The 24,459-nt window shown below is 38.4% G+C and overlaps 1 protein-coding gene and 1 long non-coding RNA gene across 4 annotated transcripts; both read right to left on the bottom strand.

Annotated features, from left to right (window-relative positions):
• Positions 1-28: 28 nt before the first annotated feature.
• On the bottom strand, positions 29-24,045 carry LOC311086240 (general transcription factor II-I repeat domain-containing protein 1-like). 3 transcript variants are annotated; one of them, XM_084119023.1, is made up of 9 exons: positions 23,955-24,045; positions 6,282-6,405; positions 5,848-6,008; positions 4,946-5,099; positions 4,742-4,840; positions 4,325-4,489; positions 3,799-3,916; positions 933-1,007; positions 29-444 (listed from the first exon to the last, which is right to left on the bottom strand). In XM_084119023.1, exons 3-7 carry the CDS (start codon positions 6,001-6,003, stop codon positions 3,882-3,884), a joined length of 609 nt encoding a protein of 202 aa, XP_083975149.1. In that variant the 5' UTR covers positions 6,004-6,008; positions 6,282-6,405; positions 23,955-24,045; the 3' UTR covers positions 29-444; positions 933-1,007; positions 3,799-3,881. The 3 variants fall into 3 exon arrangements, with proteins under 3 accessions (XP_083975149.1, XP_083975151.1, XP_083975150.1); XM_084119025.1 differs by lacking the exons at positions 5,848-6,008; positions 23,955-24,045 and having other exon boundaries at positions 6,282-6,812; XM_084119024.1 differs by lacking the exons at positions 6,282-6,405; positions 23,955-24,045 and having other exon boundaries at positions 3,799-3,913; positions 5,848-6,229.
• LOC311087274 lies at positions 17,418-18,318 on the bottom strand. The gene is made up of 3 exons (XR_014607205.1): positions 18,280-18,318; positions 17,693-17,772; positions 17,418-17,602 (listed from the first exon to the last, which is right to left on the bottom strand). It is a non-coding gene; the product is annotated as an uncharacterized lncRNA (long non-coding RNA).
• Positions 24,046-24,459: the final 414 nt, after the last annotated feature.

Here is a 24,459-nt window from a genome sequence, read left to right as displayed (position 1 = left end):
CAATTCACAGTAAACCATGCTTCTTTTTTCCAACAATATCTTTATTTATTTTTTTAACAGTTTAACAATCACGCACTGCACAGAGCAAACACATCTGAACATAAACAGCACGCCCTCAAACTAAAATATCCCACCCCGTTCACATGTATACAAACATCCATGTAAAGAAATTACTAAAACCATGCTTCTTAATAATGTGAAACTTTAATTCATGCTGTGTAATGATTACAAAAGGCATGCAAAAAACATTTTAAACAAAACCACAAAGACATTTATTTTAGGTGTTTCAGCACTGACAGTGTTGGCACATGTTGCTTTTAAAACCACATGCAGTATGTGACCAGAACTGACACACTGTACACTGAGACCATGAACGCCATTTTTTGGTAGCATTCTTTCTCTTGTCACCAAAATGGATGCGGCAGACACAGCAGGTGTCTTGACCTACCAAGAAAAAAGGAAGTAAGGAAAAACAAAAGATAAGTTTTTTTATGTAAATTTTGTAATAAATCAATCAATCAACCAACCAACCAAACCAACCAACAGTATTAAACATATTTAAAATAATGTCTCAAAGACGGCTATTTCTGTTACAACTGGCCAGCTCAACTGAAAGCTTGCAAGCTCAGCGACTTTGAGTTGATCTGATATGGTGGTTGAATACTACAAAAGTCATCTCTTATAGTGACAACCTGAAAAAATACAGAGACACACAAGCCTCATATTATAATAATAATAATGTATTTTATTTATAAAGCACTTTATCTCTGTGAAACAAGTCTCAAAGTGCTGTATCATATACATCATAAATGTTATCCTAAAATAATTTAACTTAAACATTTTCATATGAAGACTCTGCAATAGACAATAAGACTCGTGGTTGCAAGGATAATGTATATTTTGCTGTGGAATAGTACAATTTCAATACATACTCTCATCTGCAGTCATCATAACGACATAAGTGGCTGAAGAAGTTCCAGGGAAGTTCTCTGCTATCTGCTGTGCACCTACAGTACATAAAACAATATGATAAAAACTCGATACATATCTTGTACCTTAATGGAAAATTTGTAATCCAATTTGTCAGCATTTATATGACCCATGACTATTGGATACAGTAAGCAGTGTTAGTATTGACATTCACTGGACACTTTATTATATACAGCTGTGCTACTGCTTATGAACACAAATATCTAACCAGCCAATCACATAGCAGCATCTCAACACATCTAGTCACGTAGACATGGTGAAGAAGACTTGCTGAAGTTCAACCTGAGCATCAGAATGAGGAAGAAAGGGGATTTAAGGGACTTTGAATGTGGCATGGTTGTTGGTCTGAGTATTACTGGGATTTTCACCCACAACCATCTCTAGGGTTTCCAGAGAATGGTCTTAAAAATGCAGAAAATAAATACTGTCTGGTCTGATGAGTCTCCATTTCAGCTCCACATTCAGATGGTAGGCTCAGAATCTGCATGGATCCATCCTGCCGCCCATCAACGCTTCAGCTGCTGCTGCTGGAATGGTGGGGGGGTTTCTTGTCCCACTTTGGGCCCCTTAAGGCCTATTTATACTTCTGCGTCGAACTGCCGCCGTAGCTACGTCGTAGGCTGTGTGTAGCGCGCGTACCCTACGGCGTACCCTGACGTGCACCTCTCCAAAAATGTAACAACGCGTCAATTCTAAGCGGACACAAGCGCTGTGATTGGTCTGCCAGAACCCCTCCCTCGGGGTTTCACATGCTCCCTAGGTGCGCGTCAACGCGGACAACGACACAGAAGTATAAATTAAAACCAACATGTTGCCTACGGCGTAGAGGCTCCGGCGTAGGTCCGACGCAGAAGTATAATGAGGCCTTTAGTCCCAACGTGGTATGGTTTAACCAGCACAGCCTACCTGAGTATTGCTGCTGACCATGCCCATCCCTTTCTGAGCACAGTGGAGCATCTTCTGATGGCTACTTCCAGCAGGATAATGCACCAAAGCTCAGATCATCTCCAGCTGCTTTCTTCAACATCATAATGAGTTCACTGTCCTCCAACAACCTCCACAGTCACCAGATCTCAATGATTCCATGACATATGCTCACAAACTGTATTAAAAAACATACTAAATTTGACATTGACCAAATCTGGACACAATTAGCCTTTATACCAGGGGTGGGCAAACTACGGCCCGTTAGGCTGTTTAATCCGGCCCGTCGAGTATTTAAAAAATTGTCTTAAGATCGCATTAATTTTGCCTTTTTCTTGCAATACTTTGCGTTTATATATATATTGCGTTGCATAGGCTATATTTGACAATCGGAATATCAGATATTTCATGCCATAGCTAACAAATGTAAAAAAGGAAAAATGACATAAAAGCAGATCATCATTCATTCAGCGCTGTTGTGGCTGCGGTGTCTCACGTAACAAGCAATGACGCGTCACCATAGAAACCAAACAGACAGCGACTTAAGCCATAGACTTGTTGCACGTTAATGTTTTTTCCTTTTTTGGAAACTCACAGAAAAATGTTTGGTAACCACTTGCACACCCGTTTAGTTTTTCCTTTGATTTGTCTGCTATTTAGTTTCTTTGCTCCTCTGGATTTGTATCCTGACTGATTCCGTTTGCCGACCTTTATCGCCCGGCTTTCGACTACGCTCCCCTGTCTGCCATGTACAGAACCCGGTTTTGTTCATTAAATGGTCTGATCTGCCTTTGCTTTTTATGTTTTATTTTATTATTCTTAAAATAAATTTGTATATTCGTTTATTTCGTTTTTTTCCACAAATGTATGACTTTTGGAAGTGCAAATTGATTGCCATATGCAGTTTTAATAAAGTTGAATTAACGTAACCTTCTGTCATTTTTACTCTTCTAAGTGTACACTTGTAGGTGTTTTGTTTCTAATTTACTGTTAGGCCCATTAAATAATAATAAGGATAAACAATATTTAAAAAGTATAGGCTATAATTATCTAACATCTGACTAATTAAAAATTAACCTCAAAACATAACATGCTAAATGGGGGATATCTAGCAAAAAAAATGTATTGTCAGAATGTCATTACTCAGTTGTTGAATGAATTTCGCCCAGACGATGCCACAACGTAAATGTGTTTGTGCAGCCCGATCTCATTAAAGTGCGAATACCACGAATTGTATTTGTAGTGCTTATGATACGCAGTTTTCGCGTGCATATGATACGCACTTTATGGCGTGTAGCCTAATAGGTATGCATTCCGCACCCCTAATCCTAACCAAGGGGTTTACAGTGCGTAGCATATGCACACAAAAAACATTTTTGGCGTATAAATGGCACGAGAAGTAAAATTCGTGGTATAGATACGCACTTTCATGAGATCGTGTTTCATAATCTGCTACTGGGCCGGCCCTCTGTCAAATTTTAAAACCCAGTGTGGCCCTTGAGCCAAAAAGTTTGCCCACCCCTGCTTTATACAGAAGTAATGTGGACATCAATACTGGACATTCAGTAGACGTTGGAAAAAAGAAGTCGTCTGGTGTCACGTTGTGAACCTGTAGGGGATGTAATTTGGGTGTCCAGAAACCCCTTAAAATATGCGCCGTTTGGACGTCTCTTTGCGCTGTGGGTGTGATCCCTACTGCATGCAAAGACCTATGTGATATTCATTTTTCTTTTTGAAAAATAAATATGGTTAAACAATTTGTGAGCTTTTCTCTCTTTTTCTGTTAGTTTTGTGAGCATTTGTCTGTGCACCAATCTCAATCCAATAAAACGCATTTGGGTTGTAGCCACTGGCATTAAAAAGAAATCAGTTACAAATAATTACCATTTCCACACATGGGTTCCAGTAACTCTTCCACTGACTGGCATCCTTCCTTTGTCTGGGTCCATGTCCTCAAGAACACCCTCTCACATCCCAGTTGGACTGCATTGTGTCGCATCTGCTTCATATGTTAAGGCAAAAAAGGTACACTTACTGTATGAAGGATATGCATGACACGTAATTGCTGGAGGAAAAAATTCTACAGTATCATACAGGGAATATAAGTTACAACAATGAAAGGAATAGATTTATTCATTTCATAGTTTGTAAATGTAAACCACTGTAATGGGCAATCACAGTCTCCAAAATCATATTCAACTATGTAAAGACTATCTGGAGAGGTGCCTTAAAAATGGTGTTCCACTATAATTTTGATTCTGGAACAAAACACAAAAATCAGTTTGGGATGTTTATAATGGCCCTGCACAATATTGTAATATTTTTGTTACCTCATTATTCGCTCAGTGTTCAAAGAGCGAAATAGCATGCAGAAATACAACTGCCACTAGTAAGTCTAAATATGACTTACTAATTTCAAATGAAATCTGCTTAGCATCTTTCAAAATGGCATCTAATTGATTTCTTCCATAGAAAGATGGCTTCCTTAGACCAAGGCCATTTGGCAGTCCAACTACCGTCAGGCCTCGGTTTAACAAGGCCTGGTAAGGGAGCCTTCCAGAACCTCCAGCCTCCTCTGAAAGACAAGAATATGCTCATGCATGCACACAATTTTTCAGTTTGACAATTCCGACTTCCCTACCTGTTTATAATCAGTGCATAGATAGACTGTAAACATGTAATTCTTAAGATTGTATGCTATAGGTAAACAATTTAACAAGTTACTTAAAATGCCACAGATTCATGGAGGCATATTAGCTTATCAATATATGTAAATATTTATAAATTTTTCACATTTGCCTAAAAAAAAGTTAGAAAATATGCTTACTATATCTTTGATTGAAGAGGTCCTGCACTTTCTTAACCAGGTCATTGACTTGACCTTTGTTGCTGTGGGTGGTGCTGTCGGTAGTGCAAAAGGAATTGGCTGCAAACGTAAGGACAAAACATATCATTTATCTAACAGAATTGTATTACGTATCTTTGCACTATTACAAGCCATTTGTGTAGCTTTTCATAAAAACAGTATCACCTTTGAAGTGCAGTGCAAAGTTGTTTGCTGTGTCTGTGGAGTCAAGGAAGTCAGCTGCCCCTTTGCTGCTGACTTCGTAGACCTCTAGGCCAGACTTTTGTCGGTCAAAAGATAAAATGGCCGTCTCAACACCCAACTCCTCAAGTTTGGACACCTTTACCATTTTCAGGTAAAAAAGAATATCAAATTAAAAAATCCAACATGCATACCAACATTCTAACATATACTGAAGAAACAACTCATAACAGGGCATGGCAGTCTATATGAAAACACTTTTACTGGGTGAAAATATTGTGAGAAATAAGTGCTTAAGGAAATTACATTTACTACACATTAAGAGTCTAAATGATGTGCAGAAAAAATGTGGAGAATATAATTGGTGTGAATGCTGAATCATCAAAGAATCAAAATATGAACACAAACAGCCATTGTGTTCTGCTCCATTCGCACTTGTGGTTAATAATCCTTAAATCTACAACAACAATACCACTTATCAAATCAAATTAAAGGCAGGGTCCAGGTTTCTGGAAAAACAGCTTGAGCAAGCTAAATTTTGAAAATATACAATTCAGAAGTCCAAACCCCTTTCTTCAGACTTCGCCCCGAAACCACGCGTCCAGAGTACAGTAACATGCAATGCTTGGACCCGTCTGGGGGAGGGACCAATGCCAACTGTTTTTGATTGACATATGACTATTCAATCATTTCTTCATCCTTGTGAAATGACTGGTTGGTGTTTTTCAGTCCTGTATGTTCACCAGGTTACTAAATGTTGTTCTTTTGTGATAGATCATCTAATTAATTGGTCACAAACAGTTGTTGAAGTGGAATTAAATCAATATTGTAAAAATGTATTTTAAAAACATCATGGACCCTGCCTTTAAGTTCCCTTCTTTCCAAACCTGTAATTTCAGCTGGTTCAGATTTTTTTTTATTTTGAGCTCCCTCATTTCAACGCTAAGGTCTTGCCCTTGTGCCCTCAGCGCTGCTGCTTCCTGTTTATATTTGTCTTTCTGCTTCTCCTCTAGTGTGGACCACCTGCCTTTTATATCCTTCATAGTCCCTGAAGAAAAATGAATGCACAGTAAACTTAACACTTTACAGTCTGCAGAAAATGTGTCTGACACCTCGGTTTGCCCTTGGATTGTGAAATCCACCTTTCAAACAATAATTTGTAAATACATCAACAAACAGACCAGTCTTATATCAATCTATGTAACTTCTACATGTAAAGTGCCTGCCAAATAGTATACTAAACATTAGTTTCATGACCCTTGTGAACCACTGATGAAAATTGACAACATGAAATTCTAATATGACAAACAGTCCCTCTCACCTTTCTTTCGGAGAACATCCCTGCAAAAAAGGTTGTATGGTGACAAATCCCGAGTGTAAAACTTTGGCTTTGAGGGCCGGGTCTCAGAACCTTTTTGGGATCTCTTGTAATTTCCAATCCAGTTCTGAAAGACAGTAAACAAAATTAATGACATGGGATTATAATCCGTAAGACAGACAGCCCCCCCCCCCTGTTTTTCCTAATCTGGGAATCAAAAGTTGTAAAATGAGATGGACAAAGTCAAGTACAGAGAAACATAAGCAGGAAAGCAGACAGATAGAAAGACCTGTGTATAGGTTTTATGTTTCAAGTTCAAGGTTAATTCAAGTAATGCATTTTTGTTAGCCTGTTGTTGCTAGCTTACATAAATCAAAATAGAGCTAGCACAAACCTGATATCACTATCACTATATACAGTAGGTATACGAGCATGATATAGCCTGAATGAAGAGTTTGTATGAAGCAGATACAAAATATATGTACAGTGTAGTCATTACACAGAACGCCTTTAAGGCTAAAAGGTGTAATTTACAGGAAACTCGGTGTAATAAATCGTTTTTTCCCTCATCTGCTAACTTTTTTAACTCATTAGTTAGCCATGGTGGAAGCTAAATTGTTAGTAATACTAACAGTTTTGTTTCGATTAAAAAAAAACAACAATGTTTTTGTAGTAAACTGTAATGCTAGCTTGACCGGTAAATACAGTAAATGCAAATGAAAAAAAAAAAAATCAATAAAAACAATATCTGGTATTTCGTTTAAACTCTTTAATATAACAGTTTTTTAAAAATGTTTTTTTTTAGCTCATAAACTAAATAGGAACAGTTGAAAATGTCTTAATTTTCTGTCATTTTACCTGAAAGTCGCGGGAGGTTTGAGGTCTGGCGGCGGACTGTATTCCTAGGGGACTGGATCGAGAGTCTTCCTGTATGATGCTAATCAGCGATGTGAATAGATGATAACAACCTACTGCACCTGCTAGGAGGCACAGTAGGGCCCTACTGGCCCATACGAATGGGCCGATAACCACTGATAATGTCCATTCAATCGGGTGATAACATACATTGTCAACATACAATACATAATAAACTATTCCTGCAATCAGCTCACCAAGTAACTTCAAAATAGCACTAGGCTGGCACTCTAGTGATGATGTCATTGACCTGGTTCATCTTCATCACACCTTGACATCATAGTTCCCAAACTTTCACAACTATTTTACATGCACTTCTCACACCTCTCTTGCATAAAGATTTGACCACCCTGTCGATGCTCAGCAAGACTATAACTATTGGAAGTTTCCAGTCCACCCAACATAAACATCTGTGAAACTATTAATGCATCAAATTATGATTGGTAAATAATTAATTAACCAAAGGAAAGAAACCTGTTTGTAAAGTTACTTGCCATATTTTGTGGTCTACTACGCCATGTAGTATTATTGAATGCCAGCCTTTGCGATTATAATAGTCCGCTGGGTTTTGGAATGAGTTTACATAATGTCGCCTCGCTAAAGCCGAACAATTCAGCCAGAGTCCTGTACTCGCACGGTGTAGACAAAACACCAAATAACGGCAGTGAGTCGTCGTCTGTAATCAGTTGGGTTCTGCAAGTTTGTAATCGTCCTTTGTAGGTCGGTCATAAAAGTATCTTGAGTCATCCTAAAATGCTTAACCCAATCAGTGTCACTGTAATTGTGTATCGTTACATTCCAAAAAACATCTACTGGAGGACGACATTTCACCCACACGACGACGGTCTGGTGACATCTGCTGTCTCGCCTGGAAAGCTAATGCTATAGTAGCAATTTTGGTTTGTTGTGTCTGCGCCAGAGTGACTTTCTGGCTCTTTGAAACAAATATCTGCCTCTTTAAATTTTGCAGAGATGTACCCGATGTAGTAATTCATAATTTATTTGAAGTGTTTTTTTCTCCAATTGCAATATTGTTTTAAACCGCCCAGCGCACGATACACTGTAGCACGCGCAGAAAATGTATTTTAAATGTCATATTTTTATTTATTTTGTGTTTAAATTATTTGTTATTTTTTATTTTAAACATTATTTTATAGCATTTGTTTTTGTTCAAACAAATTTTTAAATTGTAGTTTACATATTTGCAAAGGTATGTTTCCCACTATTTTAATTCCTGTGTAAATGCATTCATGCTGCTTCAGAACAGCAATAAACAATCTTTGTAAATGCACATTTTTGTGGTTTTATGCCACTTCAGATTTGGTTTCTGTGCCACATTTGCTGTGTTAATATGCCTTTAAACTGCTGATCTTGTTATCGTGCTAATAAATAGTGTTTTTACTATAGTTTGGATATTGATATCCACTGCATAGCTGATAGTTCCGGCCCGTTCAAGTGAACTCTGGACGAGTCATTTGCTCGGCTGTAAAAGTAGTGATTCTATTAAAATTAAATTAATTAATAATTCCCTTTGAGCTAAATTTACCTGTTTCCCTTACACCAGGGTTACCATAGTCAGCTGGATCCAGTCAGTACCAGAACAAGTAATGAAAATCATGAATGAGACAATTAAAAACGAGACATACCTGATGTTAAAAAGAGTTATTAAGTCATGAAAAATAACTTAGTTGTATTTTTCCTAAAAAGTGCAAAAACGGGCCATGCCACCGATCTTAAGAACGATGAGATGGGGAACTCCAAACAGTGGAGCATGTGATGTATTTTTTAATGAATAAAATAGTAAACTGTATATCAAACTAATCATAATTCTAACATCTAACCTTACTTCTCCTTTAGGCCTAACATACTAACACTTGGACAAAATGTACTCTGAAGATTGTGTCAAAACCAGTGGAAAATTCTGAGATGCTGGCTAGACAACACTGTAAAAAAAGATTTTTTGGTGAAGTAAATACTACTGAAAAAGAACCATGTAATTTACATGAAAAAGTTAGTTCAGGCAAGAATTTAAAAAACGAAGTAAATTCCATATCAGTACTTAATTCAAGCGAGTAGAAATGAAAGCGTAAATATCAACTCAATAAAATTAAGTAAAAATTACTCAACTTTTCTGATACTGGGGTTCCCATCATGCACTGGACCTTGAATAATTAATGAGGTTAATTTTTCACTGGTTTCCAGCTGTATTTACACTGTTTTATCATTGCTTTTGTTGTCAGGATTAGTAACTTGCCATTTTGTGACATTTCGAGTAAATTTTCTGCTCAAAATGACACATTCAAACACAAAAACGATCCATCAAATGTTACCGTCATTGTGTATTGTCTACCAAGTATTGAGGTCTTTGCATTCACATGATGCTTAACATCTGACATGCTGTAGTATACATTACTTAGATGTGTGTATGTAGTGATTATTATAATGTAGATGTAGTGATTAAAGCATATTCAAAGGCATTGTCTGGAGTCTGTCTAGTTAATGCTGTGCAGCAAGTTATTTAGCGAAACACTAGAGATCTTAGGCCACATTTACACATAGCCGGGTATTTATTGAAAGTAATATTCCCCCCCCTCCGTTTTTAATAATAACATTGTGCACACAACATCTTTTTCAAAAAAGTTGTCATTTACATCAACCCGCATATATATGCCGTCGAACTATGCCAAACCTATGGGCGTTCACATGACGTTAAGCATTTTCTCATTTTCTGGCGCATAATGTGACGTTTGAGAACCTAAAACCACGTTTCTCCCAGTTGAGACGGCAACACATAACCGGCGTTATCAGAAATCTCCACTTTGGCTGGAGTTTTTAGAAATAATCGTTTTCTGTGATCACACCTGCAAACTTGTCGCTTTTCGGTGACAATCGCCGTTTTCTTGGTCAATTGGGTCATTTACGTTAATCGCTAGAACCGGAGAGTGTTTTTTTTGGGGGGGGGAGGTATTGGTACTCACAGAAACTGCCATGCAGGCTAGAATTGCGAAACATTATTGGATAATTCTTATAATTGACATTTCTCTGGGGCAATCGGAATCTTAGCACTTGTTCTCTTGGCCAATTGGAATCTTAGCACTTTTTCTCTGGGCCAATTGGAATTTTAGCACTTTTTCTCTGGGCCAATTGGAATCTTAGCACTTGCGTCGGAATCTTGAAGCACACAGCGTCAACTGAGCTCGCCAGTCGCCATTGGATGAGACGCCTGGCTACCATGAGTCTAATGGAAAATGAATTTTCCTGCATTGAACTTGTTTTAGCGCCCACCAAAGTGAATTTTTGTCCCGCCAAAGTCTTATTTGATCGGTGAGTAATGTAGATGAACGGCTGCATTTGTGACAGGGCGCATATTTAACTGAAAGAACGAGCAGAGAGAGCGAGAGCCGGTCGCGCGCGCACTCTCTGTGTAAACAAGACTTCACCATCTCCAAACTAGGCGCTGTCTTGCTCTCTCTCCCTCGCACATATTAATCAAAATAAATCGACACGGTGGTAAAAGGTCGGAAGACCAAAGTTTCATGTGGAGCATTCAGAGATTTTTTTTTTCTGAATTACCACTGGGTGTGAATTGTGTTAAATAAGTTGCCTTATCTTCTCTGAAAAGCTTTCCGGACATTCAGCGGACATAAAACAACACTTTAATTAAACGAAAAAAAAACTATCCAGTGATGAAATGTTTTCTGTGTTAACAGAAATCCTGGATGTCCATGTCCTAACTGCTGGGATAATCACACAACGCGCATGACGCGTCCAATTCGCGAACTAATGACTCCTTTGAACGATTCATTTTAATGAATGGTTAAAACAACTGATCTTTCCAGCAGTGAACTCAGGAGACGTCTGAATCGGTGTATAACTAATCAGTAACACTTTGCAATAAGGTTCTATTTATTACATAAATTATATAAAAAGTACTGTTTGCTAACTCAAGTTTAAACTTTAAAATAAATAAAACCACTTGTTTTTTTTGAAAAGCATATGACTACATTTTTCCACCCAGTGTTTTCAAGAATCGAAAAGAGAATCGTTAAAGAATCGGATCGATAATCAGAATCGTCAGTGGCATTATTATTGATAAAATCTTATCAATTCCCATCCCTATGTGAAGACAGTAAAATTATAATCAAACATTAAAGAACATGCATGTTTTTTTAATAGTTTTTTTTTTTTAGAGTTAAAAGATTAAAACATTTTGCTAACATGAGGTCTTATTGTGTCATTGTCAGTCTTTTTACATCAGTGCAAAACTAGGGTATGCCGATTAAGACCACTATTGATCAGCATGCATTGATTAATCCCATGGCATGTAGCAAAAAAAAAAGTTAGCCCCCCCCCCCCCTTTTTTAGTCTGAGGAGTTTGCAGGTCTGGTGATAAAAACAGGGTTTTCGTGTAAATGAGAGGCCAAACCGCAGGGAAATATCTGTGTCTTCCCTTCGTCATGGTGCGTAGGGGAAAATTTACCACAAGCGCTTAAAAGCTAACCCATTTTTGAACAGGTACTTCACCTCATCATGCATGCCAATCTTGCAAATGGAGCTTGAGGTAAGTAGTTTTAAGTTTTAGAGCCATGTCGCGTTGATCAATGCGCTATTTCATGTTGCTTTTTTATTGCCTAGTCAATTTTTTTTCGCAGGCTATCTTTAGTGGCAAGACCGCAAGCAAATCTTTCTTTGTTTTGATTTTTTCACTGACCGAAGATGGATTTCAAATGCAAGTTACAGTTGCCCATTTTTGTGGGTCCCGTAAAAACCACTTCTTCATTCCCTTAAAAATTACATTTGAAGGTTGGAGTAAATGGGATTTTGGTGTGCCACTGAAAAAAAAAATACTATTTGCAATGCTAATGAGCATTCCCAAACTGAATGGACGTAAAAAAAAAAAAAAAAACTGAAGCTGTCTGAGCTATTTTAACCCTCTGTTATTGAGCTTGCAGCTACTGCAGATCAAAGTCTTTGCTCTGCCCACCACTCTCTCTCTCTTGCAAATTCCTCTTTTCTCTGTGCTCCAATTTCAAGAGTGGAATTCCCACATCCTAAAACAGTGCATGTGTCTGCACATCTGTCTCATGAAGACTCTGTTTGGAGTGTCTAGTTCAGGCAGAGGATGAACATCTAAACCAATTATTTTGAAAATAAATGGAGCATGATTGTGATTCTGCCAAGAGTCAGTCAGGCATATAAAATTATGGCAGACTATAATTGTATGTTTGTGTTCCAAAGCAGTGCAGCTCAACCCTGTTCACGGATTCTCACAATCCCATTTCTGGTCTTGGAGTCTGCTAATGAGCTACTGACCTGACCAGTGGTTTAAGAACCACTATATTAAAGCTACAATATGTATTTTTTTACAGGTCTCTAACCTCTTACAATACTTACAATACAATACTGGTCTTTGTTACACCTAACAAAGGCGTAGATTGATGACGCATAAGCAGAATTATGGAACTTGTTGTCATGCCGAAGGATCTAATAATGTTTATGGATGAGTGAAAACAATGATGTTTTTACTAATGAGAGACAGATATCAGCGCCACACGCGAGTCACTCAGATATAAAGGAATTAGGACATTTCATTCTACCGAACTACCCGCAAGAGCTGAATTACTACTCACACAGGTCAGTTTATAGACGAATGAAACTTGTGAGGTAACGCAGCGCTGTTTCACTTGCACTACACTATCACACTAAACTGCATTTGAGTGTGTTGAAAGTTATAATGTTATTCTATGTGTTAGTTTGTCTGTATGAGACTAGCAGTAAGCTAGATCGACATTAGAATAACATACTGATCATATTCTAACATTTCATCATGTTGAGCTATATAACATTGATTAGTTTTATGTACATTTGCTCACCTATTTAATAAAGTACATGCAAGACGTCTCTCTCAAGTCGAAGTTAGTCGTGGATATGTTTCCCTGTTTTTTTTCTCTCTATTAATAAATATTAATATTAATCAAACCCTTTTTCAATCAAAATATTAATGGGCAATCTCAAGAGCGGTGTGGGGTGGGGGGGTAATTGGCACGGGTCTATGAGATTACTGTAGGCTCTGTCATCTGTATGCTGGTGTGCATGTAATCAAGGGGTTTTGTGTTTTTTTACCTAAATTGTGAATGATGAGTATGTATAAGGAATTTTGCTTTTAAACTAGGGGAAGTTTGTAGCCTGATGTCGTCATACTCAGATTCTAGTCAGAATATGAGTCTGATACTGCTCCACTGGGCTGTGATTATGGAGCGTGTTTCAACCGAACCCAGTAGTATGTTCATGCACAACCGGAGGCTGCAGTTCCAGGACCCCAGTTTTTTTGTGACAGCGCCACCTACCGAACTGGATGATATGGCAGCTGCAGTTTCAGGACCGCAGTTCTAAGACCCAGGTGGTTTAGTTACTTTGTACATAGTATCAAGATATTTAATCTCAGGAGTATTTTTTTTATATAAATGTGATTTTTGATTCAAAATGCATCAGAGGTTAATTACAAAGTGTGTACATAAAGTGAGTCACAATTTTAAATTTAAACAAATGAATTTACACAAAATATAAATGAAAAATGTATATCAATCTTTAAGCAACTGAAAAAGTGGAGTAAGTCTTAGTTTCTTGAATTACACTGTATATTGATTAACCTCCTTAAAGGCACAATATGTAACTTTTTTGCTTTAAAAATAGCAAAAATCACTATATCTATGTTATATATTTTTTTTAGTTGTGTACTTACATTATCCCGACTGTTTCCAACAACTTTCAAACCAGGAGAAATTTGTAATTTAATTCAAAGACACGTCCCGTTTCTTTATTTCCGTTTTGTCGCCGCCAATGCCATCATATCCGCGTTGTCCCTGGTTTCCGCTCGTGCTGCCATAAAACCAACCAGAGCTATGAACCAGAGCCGTCTGATAGTAACCAAAGCGACAGACGTGGACAAATGTGTAGTTCGCAGTGTCTATTTGCACTCTGTTGTTGTTTCGTTCAAACATTATGGACCATGGCAAGCAGACTTTGGATAAAAAAGGAGAACTAAAACGAGGATCAATATCAGCGCGGTGTTTTCGAGATGCCGAGAGCTCCCATAGACAGTATATAAACGAGAGCTCCACGTCTGAGACTTCGACCACTTCTATATGTACTTTATTAAACAGGTGAGCACATTTACATAAAACTAATCAATGTTATATAGTTCAACAATGATAAAATGTCAGAATATGATCTATATGTTATTCTAATGTTGATCTAGCTTACTGCAAGTCTCATACAGACAAACTAACACATAGAATAACATAAATTTCAACACATTGAAATGCAGTTTAGTGTGCTAGTGTAATGTTAGACCAAGTGAAACAGCGCTGCGTTAGTTTAATTTGTCTAATAAACTGACCTGTGAGTTGTAATTCTGCACTTGTAGTTCGGTAGAATGAAATGTCCATATTCCTTTTATATCCGCGGGACTCACATCGCATGTGGAGCTGATAGCTGTCTCTTAGCAATCCCGAACTGCTTCATATCACAGTCATGATAAAAGCATCTATGTATTCAGTCATCCATAAACATTATTAGATCAGTCGGCTTGACGTTGACGACAAGATCCATAATTCTTAGCAAATGTTGCTTCATCAATCTACTCCTTTGTTATTGTAAAGAGGTTAGCGACCCCTAGTGGCGAAGAATTCCATACTGTCCGTTTAAGTTTAACTAATTAGCTCTTAATCAGGTAAAATAAAGATGGAATCAGCAGAGAGGGGTGTAATGATATTCAGTAACGTAATATATCCATGTAGACACAAGGTAGTGCTGGAGGATAAATTACTGTGTACTTAAAGAGAGGAACTGGGACTTTTAGGTGATCACGGTGACAGGATGTTTTAAGTGGAATACAAAATAAATGACTAGCACAAGCTAGCTGTTCATTACAACAATGTGTCATCATTGAAAAAGGAATGAACGTTACATGGTACCAGGAGTGGTTATTGAAGTTACGCTGAGGACAATTGTGAAACGCAACATGGAGTCGCTGAGGCCACCGGAGGGTTTGAAGCTCACGGGTAATGTTGACTGCAATTGGCGGATGTTTAAACAGCAATTCGAGCTGTACATCTCGGCGATCGGGTTGGAGAATAAACCAGACGAACGGAAGATAGCATTACTGCTAACCATAGCAGGTCCAAATGCGATTGAAATGTTCAATACGTTCGTGTTTGATCAACCTGACGATGACAAGAAACTGGAGGAAGTGATGAAGAAATTTGATGCTCATTGTTCTCCGAAGAAAAACGAAACTTATGAGAGGTATGTGTTTCGTTCACGTACACAACAGCAACATGAGACATTTGATAACTTTCTCACAGATTTGAAATTGAAGGCACAGACATGTAATTTTTCGGATTTGAAATCGTCCATGATACGTGATCAGATTGTCTTTGGAATATATGACAAAAAGGTCAGAGAACGTCTGTTGAGAGAAACTGAACTTAAACTGGAGGATGCTGTGAAAATTTGCCATGCCAATGAATTGGCTCAAAAGCATGCTAAGACCTTCAGTGACATAAATAATGGTGCAACTGTAATTGGTGACAGTGCAGAAATTGGTGCTGTATCCTTCAAGGGGAAGAAGAATGTGCAGTTCAAGAATGCAAAGAAGTCTCAGGACGGAACATTCAGTTGCAAACGGTGTGGTTACCAGCATCAACCGAGGCAATGTCCAGCGTTTGGTAAAATGTGTACAAAATGTAATGGTAAGAATCACTTTGCCAAGCAGTGTTTTTCAAAAGGAAAATCATGTAAAAGCCAATCTGTGCATGTTGTTGAGGACACTGATTTAGATGAGACATTCTTTGTAGGAATGGTGTCATGTGACTATACATCAGAGAAAGCCACAGAAAATGTGAAGCCCACAGTAATGAGCAATGCTGACTATGAGGTGAATTCAGTAAAAGAGGATAAATGGATTGTGCCGCTGCAGATAAATGGAGCATTAGTTACATTGAAACTTGACACTGGGGCAAAAGCAAATTTGATAAGTATAAGTGACATTAAAGCCATGAAAGAAAAACCGTAATGCAGAAAAAGACAATACCATTGAAGGACTACAATGGACAGGAAATAGACTGTTTTGGTGTGTGCAGACTAAAAGTAATGTCAAGGAGCAAAGTGCACCATACACTGTAAAAATAAAAGGTGCCTGGAGGAAGCTTTTGGGGTTCTTCACTTTGCCACACCGGCGGAACCATCTGTAGATCCTCTAGGCACCCTTTAAAAAGGGGTGGTTCTCTGAGGAACCACACAGGTTTCCTGAGGAACTCTTATATTAGGCACTGTGTGGAACCACTTTGGGTGCCTCCAGGAACCAAATTTCAATTTTTTAAAAATATTTAATTTCATGTTGTTACTATGGTTACCTTTGACTTCTATTATAATAAACAAATTGAACCAAACACAAAATAAGAATTGTTTATTACATATTTGATATTCATTTTTATACATACACTTCTATGCACATGGGAAAAAAGCTTCTATAGATTAATATCAATGAATAGCATAAGCAACATGAATAATCAACCATGTTTATACAATAGGCTATACAAGAAAAGACATCTCAACAAAATGCATGGAAACGCATATGTTCCACGAAATAAATCAATGTAAAAAAATTACATTTTGATTAATTAAAAATGTCCATCTTTACTTAACTTTAAAACATTTGTGTTTCAGTCCGATGGTAAGTCTGACATCACTGTTTCCAAGTACAAAAGCTCTATCAGATGGCAAAAACAAACAGTGCTAATATACACTCATTGTGCAGTAATATTCCTGAAAATTATGATCCTAACCTTTATCTCTATACCGAAATCTCTGATGGTTAGTTATTCAGCTATTTTGAATCATAAAATGTTGAAGTCTGGGATGCCGTGAGACTGGAGACTGTAATGTACACTATGGCTTTTGAAAAGCTTAAATGTGTGACTTGAATCAACAGTGTTCAGAAATGGTTGTTGAGTATTCTCATGAAACAAGATAGAGGAAGTAGAAGTAGAGGCTTCGACCCGGAAACAGTATTCCTTATGTCACAACAAGCAGAAAACACTTTCCATTATAACAGAGTTAAGGTGCAGTAAAATTATCTGTTGTTCTGTGAATGTTCGCTGGTGAATTCCAGTCACTTCAATAAGAATTTACATGGTCAGCAATTTCGTTTGTGGTCAAAAACGTCACTATGGGACCAAGTTGGTGTGAGGTACTTAAAGAGTTAGAAAAGTGAAGAGGTGCCGCAGCTTCGATTTCCGTGTGTTTTTCCTCTGTTCTGGTGGATGGTCCAGGCACTTCAGTGATTTTCAGGTCTACAGGAGGATTTTTATTCTTGTTCAAACTTGTATTTCAGCTTACCGAGATCCCTGCAAAGTACAAAATTTACTGTTAGTAAGGTTATTAAAGTGATAGTTGTGAAATTTAAATAATTTCCTCAGCCTTGTGACGTTCCAAACCTGTTTGACTTTCTGTCTGTGGAACCCAAAAGCAGATCTCAGGCATAATGGAACCCCAGTCACCGATCGCTTACCGATCACTGCATGAAACAAGCAGAAAAAATTTGTGTAAATCATTCAGGAAACCATTCTTATGTACACTTGTCTAGTTCAATTCAATGCAACAATTTATGTAAAAATGGTTAAGCTCCAAAAATGTCCCAGAAAAGATCCTAAAAATAATCAATGAGTTCACAACTCATGTGTTATGGGTTGTGTTGTAAGTCTTCTGAAGCCATAATAGCTTTTTCCTTTTTTTTTTTTTTTTGTCGAAAAAGACTAAACTTGAAGTTATAATTCAGAATTACAATGTCTTATATTCAAATGCAAATGATAAAGATATAAGAAAAAAATGCATAGCATTATTTGTGACCCAAACCTAATATTATTTTTCTGAGTAACATGAATGAGATTTGAGAGCATGAGGGAAGATTTTCAGAGAATAACTGATTAAAAAAACACTAGTACACAGTCAAACAATACAATTGCACACAGAGAAAGTTCATAGTAATAAAGTACTTGCATGTGGTGCAGGTAAGTTAACTTACTGTAATTCAATGTTGCCACTGAAATGTTCAGATTATTTTAGAAAATGTAATGGTTGTTCTGGGGATACAAAAGAAAAAAAGCTGATTATTCACAACATAATATTTATTGACCAGTAAATGGCTTTAAAATTGTAACGTATTTGAGAGAATGGGGGCACATGTAACGTTAGTAAGTAAAGTTAGGCTAAACAAAAACAGACCAAACTATATTAACCTGCTTTTGTTATTCATAACAAACGCCAATGACAGCAGGAATCAGCTAAATTATAGGCTATATAAGCAATTTGACGACACAGTTGTACAGAATATGTTGAATTGAATGACTAAATCAATCTAAGACAATAAGTCAATAATTTCCATTTGTTCATTAGCAGCTACATTAGATCAACGTAACGTTAGTTAGCATCGCGGCTAAAACCTTCATACCAGATACTGTGCAATAAACGAGTGGTAAACACTGTAAAAAAGTAGTAATGTATAATAAATTGAATTTATATACAGTATATGTGTGTTTGAATATATAGTGAGTAGACTCTGTATTTATATTTATTTGCGAGTTTACAAACCTTGTAACGGAGAGCCGAACAAACGGCGGAAGCTTTGATGAGAGGACTGGAGCCTTTACTTTCAAACACGATGACGTCAGTGGATACTATTGTTGTTGCGCGCGAGCAGCGCGAGCATCACTGAAGTGACGACAGCAGAGGAATAGCAGCAGTTTTCGTGACAGAATACAACTTTTCTCCTCCTGGTTCTTCTTCTTCATAATATTATTATTATTTAGTGTTGTTTTTTAAGGCTTAAATTACTTAATAAAATAGCCTAGGCCTATACTAAATATATGTAACCCAAGTGAAAAAGACGTAGGCTACTGTTAAATGTATTAAAATGCATTAAAGTATATTTGTATTGTAGTAGGTCTACTAAAAACACACTCAAGTACATTTTTAATACATTTAATAGTACGTCTTTTTCACCTGGGTATGTATACTGAATCAAATGTAGCCTATAATAATAATAATAATAATAATAATAATAGGATAATAATAATCTTATTCTGGCCTCACTGAACCATTGGGTTCCTCCAGATGCTGGCTTTAACATAAGAGATCTTCTAGGAACCACTTAAATGTTAAAAGATCTTCCAATAACCCTTTTATCGCATTCAGGTTCCTCTATTTTCCCCCAAAGCACTTCGAGGTCTCATGGTAATGAAAAGGTGACTCCAGAACCCCTGAACTGAATACAAAGTGCTTAAAGGATCCCATAAGTTCCAGCAAGAACCTCAAAGATTGTCAATGCTCCTCCAGTAACCCTACTATAGGAGAAAGATCTTAGAGGCACCTAAATTACATTTTGAAGTTCCTTGAGTATCCAACAGGATATTTGAGGCTCCTTTAGTTTTTACAGTGTATACTGTTTTCTGTTGTTGCTGAAGGACATGATTCACTGTTAGGTGACAGAGCTTGTGAGGATTTGGGATTGGTTAAAAGAGTCTACCGCATCAACTGTGACAGTGCAGCTAAGAACACACCACACGATTCAGTAGACTTGATTGTGCAAAGCTTCCCTGACATCTTCAAAGGATTTGGTGTCTTGCCGTTTACATACAAGATCCAGCTTAAGGATGATGCTCAGCCTGTGGTACATGCTCCACGGAGAGTTCCTGCACCCCTGCGTGATCGTCTTAAAAAAGAGCTGGAAAGGATGACCACGCTTGGAGTAATCAGAAAGGTTGAAAAGCCTACAGATTGGGTCAACTCAATGGTGTGTGTTAAGAAGAAGAACAATGAACTACGAGTATGTATGGATCCAAAGGATTTGAATGAAAACATAAAGCATGAACACTACCAAATCCCTAAGCGAGAAGAAATCACCAGTGAAATGTCAGGTGCTAAATACTTCACAAAGCTGGATGCGTCTCAAGGTTTTTGGCAGCTCAAGTTAGAAGAAGAGAGCACAAAATACTGTACCTTCAACACACCATTTGGCCGATACTGTTTCCTCAGGATGCCCTTTGGTATCATATCGGCATCTGAAATCTTTCACAGAGCAATGGAACACATAATAGAAGGTCTAGAAGGAGTCCGGTTCTACGTGGATGACATCATCTGCTGGGGCTCTACTTTGCAGGAACACAATGAGAGACTGACCAAATTGCTGCAGAGTGTCCAGAAGAATGGACTGAAACTCAACAAAGCCAAGTGTCAGTTTGGCGTCCAGGAAATTACATTCCTAGGAGATAAGCTGTCTGCTCAAGGAATAGAGCCAGATAAAGACAAAATAAAAGCCATACTGGAGATGCCCCGGCCCACAGACAAGAAAGGAGTACTACGGGTCATGGGAATGATCAACTTCATTGGAAAATTCATTCCTAACTTGTCAGCCAAGATTGCCTGCCTGCGAGACCTCCTACATAAGGAGAATGAGTTTGCATGGACAGCAAAGCATGAACAAGAGTGGCTAAAACTCAAAACAACGCTGACTACTACACCTGTACTCACTTTCTTTGACCCTACCAGGAGAATCAAGGTGTCCACAGATGCATCGAAAGATGGCCTTGGTGCGGTCTTACTGCAAGCAGAGGGAGAGGATTGGAAGCCTGTTGCTTATGCCTCCAGGTCTATGACTGAGTCTGAGTGTCGGTACGCCCAGATTGAAAAGGAATGTCTAGGCTTGGTGGTTGGACTGGAAAAGTTTCATGGGTACATCTACGGCCTCCCCACTTTTACAGTGGAGACAGACCATCGACCACTGGTCGCTATCATAAAGAAAAACTTAAATAAGATGTCTCCAAGGATTCAGCGTCTCATGATGAAGCTACAAAGATATGACTTTGATTTAATCTACACACAAGGCAAACACATAGCAGATGCACTATCCCGAGCACTCACAGTGAGTCATGTGAGCTCTACTGGAGACGACGTTGAGGCTCATGTGAGTATGATCACTGCTTCCCTGCCTGTTTCAGACACAAAATCAAGACAAATAGCAGTACAAACAGCAAAAGACACAGAGTTACAAACTGTTGTACAGAACATTCAAACTGATTGGCCAAAAGGTTCCTGTGCAAAATATTACCACATCAGGTCAGAGTTGAGTGTTGTAAATGAACTACTGCTAAGACTGAACAGAATAGTGATTCCGCAAACTCTACGTCAGGAAATGCTTACGAGGATTCATGAGGGACACTTGGGAATTGAAAAATGCAAAAGGAGGGCAAGAGACACTGTGTATTGGCCTGGCATCAATCAGGACATTGAGAAGATGATAAGCAAATGTGAGACCTGCCAGAAACACCACAATAAACAAGCAAAAGAGCCTATGAAGGTGGCTGATCTGCCAACAGCACCATGGCAAAAGGTTGGTATGGATCTCTTTCATTTGAATGGTAAAGACTATTTAATTGTGATTGACTACTATTCCAATTTTCCTGAGATGGCACTTCTCACCAGCATCACAGCAAGCAGTGTCATAATACATGTCAAATCCATATTCGCCAGACATGGAATTCCAAGGATTGTCGTCAGTGACAATGGGCCATGCTTTAACTGCAAGGAATGGCAACAGTTTGTGGGGCACTATGACTTTCAACATGTCACATCAAGTCCCTTGTATGCTCAGTCCAATGGCAAGGCTGAGAAAGGTGTCCACATTCTAAAGCAACTGCTGAAGAAAGCTAAAGACAGCAAGTCTGATCCATATCTTGCTCTGTTGAGCTATCGAGCATCGCCTCTGGACTGTGGTTCATCGCCTGCTGAACTGTTAATGGGTCGTAAGTTACGCACCACACTACCTTGCTGGGTAAAGGAAAAACAAAACAGACAATTGAGACAAAGACTTCAGCTGTTAAAGCAGAAACAAAAATCATATTATGACAAGTCAACCAAAAGTCTCAAGCCACTATCAAAAGATGATGTTGTCAGGATTGAGGATCAAAATGCTTGGAACAAGAAAGCCACTGTTCTCCAGGAAGTAGGACCACGGTCTTACACTATCAGGACTGAGGAAGGACAGTTACTTAGGAGGAATCGCCGTTCCCTGCTCAAAACACAAGAGGTACTCCAGGAGCACACAAATGATACACCTGTCTTCACACTTACCACCAGAAGACTCAAATGATACACCTGAGTCTCCACACTTACCACCAGAAGACTCAAATGACACACGTCATCATTCAGAGACAAACGTACCAAACTCACCTGTGTTGAGGAGATCCACACGTGTAGTAAAAAAACCTGAGAGACTGAATCTTTAAAAGAGTAAAATACCTAAATAGAATGTTCATGTTGTTATTGTTCATGTTGTTATTGACACAAACGTATTCATATGTCTGATAGAAAACCAAGTTGTGTTATTGATGTCATCTTTATTATTTCTTAGAAAATGTTGATTACTGTGTTTACTCAAAGGAGAGGGGATGTAATGATATTCAGTAACATGTAATATATCCATGTAGACACAAGGTGGTGCTGGAGGATAAATTACTGTGTACTTAAAGAGAGGAACTGGGACTTTTAGGTGATCACGGTGACAGGATGTTTTAAGTTGAATACAAAATAAATGACTAGCACAAGCTAGCTGTTCATTACAACAATGTGTCATCATTGAAAAAGGAATGAACGTTACAAGGGGTGAGAATGCACTGATATGCTTTCAACCCACTCCTCCATGCCAACTCCATGTTCACCTGGCACAGGTACACCTGGCACAGAAAACATGTTAACTTTTCCCCCATATTTTATTTTGAACATGCAGAGGTATACTGGGACCATACAATGATTTGTGGACAGTATAAATTTCATTCTCCAGATCGATACATTCATTCTGAAGGTGGGAGGATGCTGTGATGTCCTTATGTTTACTTGTGTGCTTCCTTTCTATGTGGACGTTCATGACCGAAAAAAAAACTAGTTTAAAGTCAGTGGCGCGTTGCGCATGTTATTCATATGCTATTTTAATGGCGCATGCTTGGACATAATCAATGTAGCGTGTGCACAACGCGCATACACTTTGATTCTCTCATCTACACAGAAGCAGCAGTTTTCATTTTTGCAAATCATACATTATTACGATAGATAGATAGATAGATAGATAGATAGATTGTTTATTATAAAAGCATACATCTTGCTTACACATTTACCCAAATTATCATACGCCTGTTTAACCAAAGTTAATTTGGGTGTGTTTCTCCATCCCCAACGTCACTTCTCTTTGTTTTACGGCCCTGACGAGAACGTCGCTCTCCTCGGCTGTGAACCGCTCCTGGTGTGCGCCTGGCAAATCCGCCGTTATAATAGGAATCGGCTTTAGAACAAGCGCGCCTGCTCTTAAAGGGAATGTGAGATGTCGCTCTGATTGGTTTATTTCACGTTACGCCCAAACTACACCTATGAATAATTAAGCTACTTCAGACCAACCCATTTTAGATTTGAGCCGGGCACAAGAGTCATTTATCCCGCCGGTATAATAGCAACAGCGCCCAAGACCCGCCCACAAAGTTACTTGCGCTTTGCGCTTGACACTTGCGTTTCAGATCGTTAAAATAGGGCCCATGATGTTTCATAAACAAAGTTCGGGAGGAGCATGTTCAAATAATCAATCCAATCAACTTTTACCATGTCTACACTATCAGCATGAGAGGAAGCATATATTTATTCACTCTGTCAACTCACCTAACATTCCTTGACAGTTTTCAGCATCCCTCCACTCACTCTTGGCTTGTTCTTCCACAGCCTGGAATACGGGGGAGTCCTTTGGGTTCAGGCCGAATACCGAGCCCGGAGCTGTCACATGCCTGTCCTGTCTTGTGCTACACATGGGTGTTTTGTTATGTTGGGCCATGTGCTCATGTCATGGTCTGATCCCTCCCCCTTGTTATCTGATTATTGTTTGAGTTCATCCACCTGTTCCCTCCTGATTAGTTTCCCCTTATAAGTCCCCTCTTGTTTGCAGTCTGTGTCGGTACGTTGTCTTATGTTTCCTGTTCTCTGTGATTCCCCAGTAAGTTCATGTTCTGTTTTTGGGTTTGTATTTTCTAGTTATGTTTTTCCCCCCTCGTGGGTTTTGTTTTGTATTTGTTTTTCTTTTATAAATAAACACCATTCTCTGCACTTGAGTCCTCGCACCTTTTTGCATTTATCCTGCCGTGACAGGAGCCTCTCCTCGGACAGTACGCCA

The sequence above is a fragment of the Abramis brama genome (genome assembly GCF_963993115.1).
Source record: "Abramis brama genome assembly, chromosome: 7".
Classification (NCBI taxonomy): Eukaryota; Metazoa; Chordata; class Actinopteri; order Cypriniformes; family Leuciscidae; genus Abramis; species Abramis brama.
This window is presented reverse-complemented; position numbering and strand designations above follow the sequence as displayed.

Excerpts from the sequence above, each read along its gene's own strand:
- LOC311086240 (XM_084119023.1), bottom strand. The coding sequence starts at position 6,003 with ATGAAGGATATAAAAGGCAGGTGGTCCACACTAGAGGAGAAGCAGAAA. Across the intron at positions 4,841-4,945 it reads CTTTGCACTGCACTTCAAAG|CCAATTCCTTTTGCACTACC; the intron begins GTGATACTGTTT and ends TTACGTTTGCAG. Across the intron at positions 4,490-4,741 it reads CCTCTTCAATCAAAGATATA|AGGAGGCTGGAGGTTCTGGA; the intron begins GTAAGCATATTT and ends CTTGTCTTTCAG.